Source organism: Procambarus clarkii, chromosome 6, assembly GCF_040958095.1.
Source record: "Procambarus clarkii isolate CNS0578487 chromosome 6, FALCON_Pclarkii_2.0, whole genome shotgun sequence".
In the NCBI taxonomy this organism is placed as follows: Eukaryota; Metazoa; Arthropoda; class Malacostraca; order Decapoda; family Cambaridae; genus Procambarus; species Procambarus clarkii.
In genome coordinates this window covers 7,344,983-7,357,441 of record NC_091155.1, presented here as the reverse complement: position 1 = coordinate 7,357,441, position 12,459 = coordinate 7,344,983, and the positions used below count along the sequence as shown (strand labels likewise).

The 12,459-nt window shown below is 42.3% G+C and overlaps 1 protein-coding gene across 3 annotated transcripts in view; it reads left to right on the top strand.

The window, feature by feature from the left end:
- Positions 1-12,459, top strand: part of LOC123754081 (uncharacterized) — a 419,143-nt gene that overhangs the window by 195,208 nt on the left and 211,476 nt on the right. For all 3 annotated transcript variants that reach the window (XM_045736239.2, XM_045736241.2, XM_045736238.2), the window contains one exon: positions 2,326-2,474. In XM_045736239.2, coding sequence (XP_045592195.2) covers positions 2,326-2,474 — 149 coding nt within the window. The remainder of the gene's footprint in view (positions 1-2,325; positions 2,475-12,459) is intronic.

Below are 12,459 nucleotides of genomic sequence, written 5' to 3'. Positions count from 1 at the left end.
GCAATTCTGAAGTTAGAAAGCATGGCATAGGCTCCTCGCACAATATTCTTTATGTGGTCCTCAGGTGATAGTTTTCTATCTACAACCACCCCTAGATCTCTTTCTTTATCAAAATTCTTTAAAGATTTCTCACATAATATATAGGTTGTGTGGGGTCTGTGTTCTCCTATTCCACATTCCATAACATGGCATTTATTAACATTAAATACCATTTGCCAAGTGGTGCTCCATATACTAATTTTGTCCAGGTCCTCTTGAAGGGCATGATAATCATCTAAGTTTCTTATCCTTCCTATTATCTTAGCATCATCAGCAAACATGTTCATATAATTCTGTATACCAACCCTGAGCCCTGTGGTACTCCACTTGTGACATTTCTCCAGTCCGATACATTGCCTCTGATTACTGCCCTCAATTTTCTATCAGTCAGAAAATTTTTCATCCATGTTAAAAGCTTACCTGTCACCCCTCCAATATTTTCCAGTTTCCAGAACAACCTCTTATGTGGAACTCTGTCGAACGCCTTTTTTAGGTCCAGAAAGATGCAGTCAATCCAACCATCTCTTTCCTGTAATATCTCTGTTGCTCGATCATAGAAACTGAGTAAATTCGATACACAGGATCTTCCAGATCGAAAACCATACTGTCTGTCTGATATTATATAATTTCTCTCCAGGTGTTCTACCCATTTAGTTTTGATTAGTTTTTCCAATACTTTCACTATTACACTTGTCAATGATACAGGTCTATAATTGAGAGGGTCTTCCCTGCTGCCACTTTTGTAGATTGGAACTATGTTAGCCTGTTTCCACACCTCTGCTACGATTCCTGTACACAGGGATGCCTGAAAGATCAGGTGAAGTGGAATGCTGAGCTCAGATGCACATTCTCTCAGAACCCATGGTGAAACTCCATCTGGGCCAGCTGCTTTGTTCTTACTGAGCTCCTTTAGCATATTTTCCACTTCATCTCTAGACACCTCTATCCACTCTTATGTTGTTCTCTGGAATTCTTATTGTGTCTGGTTCACTGAAGATTTCATTTTGTACAAACACACTTTGGAACTTTTCATTTAATGTTTCACACATTTCCTTTTCATTTTCCGTGAATCTGTTTCCCATTTTCAACCTACAACCTGGTGCCTGGTCTTCCTGGTTTTCAACCTGGTACTTGGGTTTCAACCTGGTGCAGGCCTTCCAGTCGTGCACATCAGGAGGTTGTTTTATACAGTGGCACCTCGACATACGATTGCCCCTACTTACGATAATTTCGAGTTACGATGTAAATTTCTTCGAAAAATGCGAATCGACATCCGATGGTGTCGTCGACTTCCGATATTTGTTGGTACACGTTCGGGTTGACCGAGTGCATGGTTCCCGGTCACGCGGCCGACCTGCCTCAGTTTACTACCACTGTTCACTTAGTGACAATCGCGCCTATAAGAAATTCCGCTTTTGTGGTGATTTTTTGCATTTTGAACATTAAAGTAACTTATATATCACGCCATGAGTCCCAGGAATGTCAGTGGTAAGGCTCAACATATAAAAATCCATGTAAGGATGACCATAGAGCAGAAACAAGAGTACAGAATGTCTCTTCCTCAACAATTAAGAAAATGTGTGCAGCATGGGAAGAATTACAAACCTTTGCTGAACCGACTCGCCCAAATCAAGCTGCAGTAGGTCGTTGCCTTAACCTATTCAGTGACACTGTGATGCATCATTACAGACAAATGTTAAAATGAAGGGAAAAACAAATGTCTCTTGACAAATTTGTAGTGAGACAAACAAGCACTGAACCACAATCAGGTCTTATTGGTATTCAGGCAAAACGTAGGAGAGAGAGTACCCCAGAGAAGACATCACTGCCTGATGTGATAATGGAAGGGGACTCCCCTTCCAAACAAGAACAACTCTCCTCCTCCCCCCTCATCATCATCTTCCATACACCATAAAGAGCCCTCCATAAAGGTAAGAGAAACTTTGGTACTGTATTGTAGTTAGAAAAAAAACATTGTATTTAGTATAAAATGTATTTGTATGTTAATATTTTGGAGGGTGGGGAACGGATTAATTCAATTCCCTTTATTTCTTATGGGAAAAATCGCTTCGACTTACGCTCTGTCTCTGGAAACGGATTAGCATCGTAAGTCGAGGCCCCATTGTATACTGTTCAATCATTTTAAACAATTATTTGTGTATGCTGTGATATTAAATATCCATAAAAATAATGAGGACCTGTATATTGTAATGCATGTTATATATATATAAACAATTGGATAACCTGTATTAATTTATTTACACAAAATATTTTCTTAACCCAAAGTTCCTGGTAGGAGAATGGCAGAATGATGTGGCAGAGAGCCTAAAGATAGAAGGAGTGCCAGTAACTGAGTTGGACCAGTATAAACACCAAGTTTTGGCTGCATTATACTATTTGGGTTCAGCTGAAAAATTGGCCTCTGCATCTGAAAGGTAAGTTAATATTTTGTGTACAGTATATAAAAAAAAATTGAATGTAATGAAACGCCAGTTTCTAGGTGAGCCCCGGAGGCTCCCTGAAGCTATCATACACTGATCAGTGTCATACTACTTAGTACTATCATTCGCAGAGTTTTATTTACCTATGGGGACCACGAGCTGGAACCTGATCACCTCAGATAGGTGCAGGGAGCAATAGCCTATGATCACTGTACATTTAAAGGTTTTCATCTTTGCCACCTGCTTGATACCTGCTTGATGGGGTTCTGGGAGTTCTTCTACTCTCCAAGCCCGGTCGAGGCCAGGCTTAACTTGTGAGAGCTTGGTCCAACAGGCTGTTACTTGGAGCGGCCCACAGGCCCACATATCCACCAAAATCCAGTTGATCAGGCACTTCTTGAAGAAAACTATCCAGTTTTCTCTTGAAAATGTTCACAGTTGTTCTGGCAATATTTCTTATACTAGCTGGGAGGATGTTGAACAACTGTGGACCTCTGATGTTTATTCAGTGTTCTCTGATTGTGCTTATGGCACCCCTGCTCTTCACTGGTTCTGTTCTGTATTTTTTCTAGATTGTTCACTCCAGTATATTGTTATTTTACTGTGTAAAATTGGCACCTGGCCCTCCAGTATTTTCCCACGTATATATTATTTGATATCGCTCTCATCTCCTTTCTAGAGATTACATTTGGAGAGCTTTAAGACAATCTCAATAATTTAGGTTCTTTATCGTGTTGATATATGCGTATACAGTGGCACCTCGACTTACGACTGCCCCTACTTTCGAATTTTTTGGGTTACGACAGTATCCACTCAATTTAATTGCCTCTTTAATATCGATCTGCTGGTAATAACGACCGGTTTGAGAGACCGGTATCTGGAGCCTCATATACCGGTCTGGCAGTCGATATTACCGAAGGTCACTATCGGGTTTGTTTTGGCATCGGCAGGCCCTCACACGGCAACAGGCCTTCAACCTCCAAGGCATTGAGGGAGGGATGGGAGGCAGTGATGGAAGGAGGCATTGTGGGGGAGAGGCAGTGATGGAGGGAGGCATTGAGGGAGGGATGGGAGACAGTGATGGAAGGAGGCATTGTGGGGGAGAGGCAGTGATGGAGGGAGGCATTGAGGGAGGGATGGGAGACAGTGATGGAAGGAGGCATTGAGAGGGAGGCAGTGATGCAAGGAGGCATTGAGGGAGGAGAGGCAGTGATGGAGAGATAGGAGGCAGTGATGGAAGGAAGCATTGAGGGGAAGAGGCAGTGATAGAGGGAGGCATTGAGGGAAGGATGGGAGGCAGTGATGGTGGGAGGCATTGAGGGAGGGATGGGAGGCAGTGATGGAGGCAGGCATTAAGAGAGAGATGAGAGGCAGTAATGGAGGGAGGCATTGAGGGAAGGAAGGGAGGCATTGAGGGAAGGAAGGGAGGCATTGAGGGAAGGAAGGGAGGCATTGAGGGAGGGATGGGAGGCAGTGATGGAGGCAGGCATATAGGGAGGGATGGGAAGCAGTGATGGAGGGAGGCATTGAGGGAGGGTTGGGAGGAAGTAATGGAGGGAGGCATTGAGGGGGAGAGGCAGTGATGGAGGGAGGCATTGAGGGGGAGAGGCAGTGATGGAGGGAGGCATTGAGGGAAGGATGGGAGGCAGTGATGGCGGGAGGCATTGAGGGAGGGATGGGAGACAGTGATGGAGGGAGGCATTGAGGGAGGGTTGGGAGGAAGTAATGGAGGGAGGCATTGAGGGGGAGAGGCAGTGATGGAGGGAGGCATTGAGGGGGAGAGGCAGTGATGGAGGGAGGCATTGAGGGAAGGATGGGAGGCAGTGATGGCAGGAGGCATTGAGGGAGGGATGGGAGACAGTGATGGAGGGAGGCATTGAGGGAGGGTTGGGAGGAAGTAATGGAGGGAGGCATTGAGGGGGAGAGGCAGTGATGGAGGGAGGCATTGAGGGGGAGAGGCAGTGATGGAGGGAGGCATTGAGGGGGAGAGGCAGGGAGGGATAGAAGCAATGAGGGAAGGAGGGAGCATGGTGGGGGTGAGGGAAGAGTGGCGGTGAGGGAGGGAGGGAGGTTTTTGGTTAATATGGTTCACTTGTTGTGTGGTACACTTGTCCACTTGTGTGATCCAACTTGTCATATGAAGGAATTATTAATTGTAATCTCTGATAGAATGGGCACTAACACAGGAACTAACTTGGAACGCAATTACACAATGAACTTTATTTAGTTTTAGTTATACAGTATAAAATATATCCTACCTGAATGTTACTTGAAAAATTACAGACATCTTAACTTCGGAAATACCGGAGCCCCGGAAAGAACGACCAGGGTACAGCCCCATATAGGCTATTAAATCGAGTGGATGCTGTAAATTTCTTCAGAAAATGCAACTCGACTTATGTCATTTGCCTCGACTAGCGACTTTGTTGATACGCGTATTGGTTTCCTGGTGGCACGGCTGACCCTGCCTCAGTTTACTAGAGCCGCCTGCTTAGTGATGATCGTGCTTGTAAAGAATTTAATATTTTTGTGCTCTTGTTTTTTGAACATAAAAGTAATTGTTATATATCACGCCTTGGGTCCCAAGAAAGTCAGTGGTAAGGTTCAACCTAAGAAAACACATGTGAGGATGACCATGGAGGAAAAACAAGAGATTATTCGTAAACATGAAAATGGTTTGAGGGTTGTTGATGTAGAGTAGAGGATGTCCCCTTCTTCGTTTATTAACGACTTAACTGTGTGTTTAACTTTAACTGTGTGTCCTATAAATATGACACCCCCCCCAGTGCGCAAGAAATAAATTATTGGGAAAAAATTCTTTTTTGTTCTGAAAGTGTCAAAACCCACTCCCTGAATATGGGTATAGCAACAGAATTTCGAAATTGTACTTACTTTGGCTGCTACGGGGTTCGTAAGGTGGCGCGTGACGTCGTCATTCCCCTGTGCGCCCGTGCTGTAAGCTCCCGGGGTCGGTGGGGCGCCCGGGGCTGGGCACGCGAGTTGCCGCGAATATATTTTTGTTCATTTTTTGCGCACAGTTCCGAATACATTTTATTTATTTTTACGTGCTAATCCTATGTATAATGAACACGGACACTATATTATGGCAGTAAAACCTCCGTACTGTCCGAAAACACTGTGTTACGTGCATGACACTTGTGTACACATATGTTGCACATATTTACCATGTATCATGCTAATTTATGTATATATACAATCTATTTACACACTATACACTGTCACACAGTATATACATTCACCATTAACACACTCAGAACTCCGCGAGTGTGAGCTGCCACACCCAGCCATCCAGTCCTCCCTCACTCCTCCAACATCGTACTTGCCATCACCCCTCCTCCCACCATACTGTTATTCACACCAATGTTTCAGGTTCATTTATGTATATTTACAGCACATTTACACACACTACACTGTCACACACCATAAACACACTCAGAACTCTGCGAGCGTGAGCTGCCACACCCAGCCAACCAGTCCTCCCTCTCTCCTCCAACATCGTACTCGCCATCACCCCTCCTCCCACCATACTGTTATGGTTTTTATTACACTATTTACATATGTATACTATCTACGTGTTTTATTCACCAGAACTATGCAAGTAAGCCAGTATTGTGTCCAAACAGTACAGTGAACACCATACACTGAATGAGAAATCACAGCAGACGACACTACGATTACGATGTCACCTCCCTCACCAAAATAGCTCCACTCAACATACTCCTGTTGCTGTTATTACACTATATACACACACACACTGTATATACCCATGTACATATATGTTCCCCATAGCGAACCACTAAGCTAATATGGTGAGCAAAACAAGAATGGCTGCCACACACAGTGAGGGTACCTCAATTCTCTCCCTCCCTCCCTCACCAAAATTCCGCCTTCCACAATACTACGCACAATGCTAATAATAACCACAATCCTGCTATTATCACAATCCTGGTCACTAATTCCTGTAAATGAATAAATGACCACAAGTTTATTTTGAAAAGGAACCTAAGAAGTCGTTTGATGATTCATAGATGGACGAAATAATGCTGTGGTGCTGTGGCTAGCGCTGTGAACATCGTGAAAAGCATTTAATCACTGATATTTGAACATTGTACCCAGTCATTATCACACTCAGGCTCTTCTATAATACTATCATGGCTAAATAATACAAGTCATATATATATTTTGACATTATTAGGCGATGCTATGGTCACACGCTGAACAGCAGTGCTGTGAGCTCATGCAGCGCGCGCCGGCCTTGGTTGCTCACTCACTACTGAGGCTCTCACACCCGGGAATGTGGACCATGATTTTTTTAAAGATGGCATCTGTTTACAAGAGCCCTGAGGAAGCTGATGTGATTCCCATGTAGCCGCGGGAGTTTTGAATGGAACGTGAAAAATGAAAATACCCGGAGGCGTGTTGCACAAACCAGACGTGGGTCTGCAGGCGCGTTGCGCAGTTTAACCCGTAAATGGCGCCTGACTATTTAGCATGTGTCACCCACAGGCGCATACCAAAAAAAAAAAAATATATATATATATATTTTTTCTTCTAAACCTGTTAATTTTTGTTCACTGATCATGGGAAAAATAATAATAAAATCGTAAGTGGCATATATTGTCTGCTATAGGGTGGGGAAGTCTGGCAAAAAACAGGTGCTGACTCAGCGTGTGTCCCAGACGGTCTGTTTCTCGCCAGCTGTCAGGCCGGAGTTGCCACAAAGAGATAATTACCTAATTATTTCAATGTCTCTAATTGATTTTTTGTAGTTTTTTTGCTGTAATATTATTCAATAGTGTGTAGTGTGATATATTTATATAATAAAATGAGTGAATCATCGCTGTACTAAAAAATATGGTGTGCATATTGTTGATTCAATTATGTTCATCAAACAGTGAACAAATACTTTGTTGGTTATTACACTATATATACAAGTTATATATAGTGTAATAACCAATCTGCATATATGTTTTGTTCACCATAACGAACCACTAAGTTGCTATTATAAGTCAAAAAGTAACGAGGAGTGACTGCCACACACCAGCCAGCCACTCGCTGCCACTCACTCCCCCAACACCTCACTTGCCCACATTCTCTTCCCACCATACTGTTTTTGCTTTTATTCACTATATACAGACGTTATATATAAGTATCTACATTCGTGTTCACCATAACGAACCACTAAGTTGGTATGCTGAGTGGCAGTGGCAGCCCACCACTTGCTGCTACTTCCTCTCTTCCTCAAGTCACCTGACTCACCCACATTCTCCTCCCACAATACTGTTTTTGCTTTTATTCACTATATACAGACATTATATATAAGTATCTACATCCTTGTTCACCATAACGAACCACTAAGTTGGTATGCTGATTGGCAGTGGCAGCCAGTCACTGGCTGCCACTCCCTCCCTCCACCTCACCTGACTTGCCACCATTCTCCTCCCACCATACTGTTTTTGCTTTTATATACAGACGTTATATATAAGTAGTTACATGTTTTGTTCACCATAACTGTACATCTAAGCTTATATGGTGAGTAAAGGCACAAAGACGTAGCTTCTCACACAGTCAGCCGATGGCTGCCGCCCTCAAGGCCAGATGCACTAATATTTCTCCTCCAACAATACTGTTTGTGGTGTTATTACATCTATACACACATTATATATAAGTATCTACCTGTTTATTCACCATACTTGTACAGGTAAACTGGTATTGTGATCAAAGACCATAGTGGTCACCAGTAAACAACATGATAAGTCGTGCAGACGACGCACCTCCCTCACCAAAATGGCGGCTCCCAGCCTACTCCTATTTCTGTTATTACACTCTGTACACACGTTATATATAAGTATCTACATTTGTGTTCACCATATACGTGTTAGTGAAGGTTCATATACTGAGGATGACAAAGAAATTAGTGAAATCCTAAAAAAGCAGTATGAGAACATTGTTTAGCACTCCGATACTCAGCATGAAAGTGGAAGATTCGGACAATTTCTTTATGAATGATACTCAAACACCTGTAAATATAACTGATATCAACACGAGCATTGCAAATTTTGAAAAAAAAATTGACAATATGCCCATGCACTCGGCCCCGGGTCCAGACTCATGGAATTCAATATTTATAAAGAAATGCACAGTGCCAGTAGCACAGGCACTCAGTATAGTGTGGCGGAAGAGCTTGGACACAGGGGAGATACCAGATGTGCTTAAAGCAACAGACATTGCCCCTCTACACAAGGGTGGTAGCAAAGCATTGGCAGAGAATTATTGACCAGTTGCACTAACATCCCACATAATAAAAGTATTTGAGAGAGTGATCAGGAGTCAGGTCACTAGATTCATGGAAACCAATGACCTCCATAATCCAGGCCAACATGGATTTAGAGCAGGAAGATCATGCCTCTCACAGCTACTTGACCACTATGACAAAATCACTGCGGCATTAGAGGAAAAACATAACGCAGATGTCGTATACACAGATTTTGCAAAGGCATTCGACAAATGTGACCATGGAGTGATTGCACACAAAATGAGGTGACTGGGTATAACTGGTAAAGTAGGACGCTGGATACTCAATTTCCTGTCGAACAGAACACTAAGAGTAACAGTCAATCAAGTAAAATCGGGTCCGAGCGCAGTTAAAAGCTCCGTACCTCAAGGTACAGTCCTTGCACCACTGCTGTTCCTTATTCTCATATCAGATATAGACAAAAACACAAGTCACAGCTTCATGTCATCCTTTGCAGATGATACAAAAATCAGCATGTGTGATTTTTTAGGAATGTAGGCATCCACCTCTGCTGAAGACATTGAAAAACTACAAACAGATATTAACAAAGTTTTCGATTGGGCAGCAGAAAATAACATGATGTTTAACGGTGATAAACTCCAGGTACTCAGATACGGCAAAAATGAGGATCTTAAACATTATACAGGGTACAAAACACAATCGAATCTGCCCATTGTAGGAAAACAGCATGTCAAGGATTTGGGAATAATGATGTCTAACGACCTAACGTTTAGGGAGCATAACCAAGCAAGTATTGCGTCAGTCAGAAAAATTGTAGGATGGATTATGAGAACCTTCAAGTCCAGAGATCACATTACAATGGTTGTACTCTTCAAATCACTTGTGTTGTCCCGTCTTGAGTACTGCTCAGTACTCACTTCCTCCTTCAGAGCAGGAGAGATTGCTGAAATTGAGGGAATACATATATGGCACGCATAGACGAGATAAAGCACCTAAATTATTGGGATCATCTCAAAGCTCTCCAAATGTACTCACTAGAAAGGAGACGAGAGAGATACCAAATAACATACACATGGAAAATACTGGAGGGCCAGGCCCCAAATCTGCACAGTAAAATAACAACGTACTGGAATGAATGACATGGAAGAAAATGCAGAATAGAACCAGTGAGGAGCAGAGGTGCCATGGGCACAATCAGAGAACACTGTATGAACATCAGAGGTCCACGGTTGTTCAACGTCCTACCAGCGAGCATCAGAAATATTACAGGAACAACCGTGGACATCTTCAAGAGGAAACTAGATTGTTTCCTTCAAGGAGTGCCGGACCAACCGAGCTGTGGTGGGTATGTGGGCCTGCGGGCCGTTCCAAGCAACAGCCTGGTGGACCAAACTCTCACAAGTCAAGTCTGGCCAAGGGCCGGGCTTGGGGAGTAGAAGAACTCCCAGAACTCCAACCAGGTATCAACCAGGTAAAGCGAACCACTAAGCTGGTATGGTAAGTGCAGTCAATAAAAGGTGGCCACACACAGTCAGAAGACGACGCCACCACCCTCCCTCCCACAGCATTACTCCTCCCTCCATGGAGCACAGTACTAAATATCACCACAATTCAGCTATTATCAGAACCCTGATCAGTTTTATCACAGTCAGGGGGCTTCTGTATTAATATCATCGCTAAATAATAGCAAGAACATATGTATATTATGGCATTTTTAGGCGATGCTGTGGTCACAAGCTGAACAGCAGTGCTGTGAGCTCTTGCTGCATGCATCAGGCTTGGTAGCTCACTCAATATTGAGGCCCCTCACACCCGGGAATTTGGCCCACGATTTGTAAAAAAAATGGCGTCTGTTTACAAGAGCCCTGATGAAGGTGTGGTGAACCCCGTGTATCCGCCAGCTGTTTAAATCTTGCGTGGTACTCCAAAACATCATATGATGCCGAGCGCAAGTTACTGCAAGTCACTCAACGCATCATATGATGTCTTGCGCAACTAAAGGGTTAAAGGTTAAAAAATTAAAAATTAAAAAAATTGAAAAAATTGAAAAAAAGGAACAAATATCAAAAACGTTTGTTCAGTGTATGTCAGGTAGGCTGCTCCATTTTATATACAAAAAAAAATAAAAAAAAATTTAAAGAATTTAAAAAAGAACAAATGTCAAAATGGTTCGTTCAGTGTATATCAGGTAGGTTGCTCCATTTTCTATAAAAAAAATAAAAAAGAAAAAATTGAAAAAGACGAAATGTCTAAATGGTTTGTTTAGGGTGTGTCAGGTAGGCTGCTCCATTTCTATAACGAAAATGAAAAATTACAAAATATTGACAAATTTAAAAAAGGAACAAATGTCAAAAAAGTTTGTTCAGAGTATGTCAGGCAGAGTGCTCCATATTCTATGTAAAAATAAAAAAAATCGCACATCTTATTGATGTTTTTCGGTGGTGGAATGGAATAATTTTATTTCCATTATTTTAAAAAAGGGAAATGCGTTTCGCAAGATCAGTGTTTCACATGACGAGCTCGGTGCTGGAACGGATTAAATTCATTGACCGAGGTTCTACTGTATTTCTTATGGGAAAATTTGTTTCGACTTATGAATTTTTGACTTACGACTTGTCTCTGGGAATGGATTAAATTCATAAGTTTAGGCCCCACTGTAGGTTCTCTGTACTCTCTCTCTTTCAACAATCTCTCCTGCTCTGAGGGGTGGGGGGGAAGTGAGTACTGAGCAGTACTCAACACGGGACAGCACAATGATTTGAATAGTTCAACCATGGTGATGGAATCCCTAGATTTGAAAGTTCTCGTAATCCATCCTATCATATGTCTGGCTGACACAATACAATATTTGCTTGATTATGCTCCCAAGGTGGGAGGAGTAATCTTGGTGAGGGAGGGTGGTAACATCATCTGCTGACTCTTTTTAATTACCTATGTGTAGTTACAGGATGAGAGCTATGCTCGTGGTGTCCTGTCTCCCCAGCTCTCTGTCATATAACTCTTGGAAATTATTGACGGTTTTGGCCTCCACCACCTTCTCACCTAACTTGTTTCAACTGTCTACCACTCAGTTTACAAAAGTGAATTTTCTTATATTTCTCCAGCAGCTGTGTTTCGTTAGTTTAAATCTATGACCTCTTGTTCTTGAAGTTCCGTGTCTCAGGAATTCTTCCCTATCAATTTTATCGATTCCTGTTATTATTTTGTACGTAGTGATCATATTGCCTCTTTTTCTTCTATCTTCTAATTTTTGCATATTTAATGCCTCTAACCTCTCCTCGTAGCTCTTGTCCTTCAGTTCTGGGAGCCACTTAGTGGCATATCTTTGCACCTTTTCCAGTTTGTTGATGTGCTTCTTAAGATATGGGCACCATACAACCACTGCATACTCCAGCTTTGGTCTAACAAAAGACGTGAATAATTTCTTTAGTTTTTCTCCATCCATGTATTTAAAATCAATTCTGAAGTTAGAAAGTGTAGCATAAGCTCCTCGCACAGTGTTCTTAATGTGGTCCTCAGGTGACAGTTTTGTATCTAGAACAACCCCTAGACTTTTTCTTTGTCCGAATTCTTTAAATATTTCTCACATAATTTATAGTTTGTGTGGGGTTTATGTTCTCCAATCCCACATTCTATATCATGGCATTTATTCGCATTAAATTCCATTTGCCAAGGGGGCTCTATATACAGTACAGGTACAGT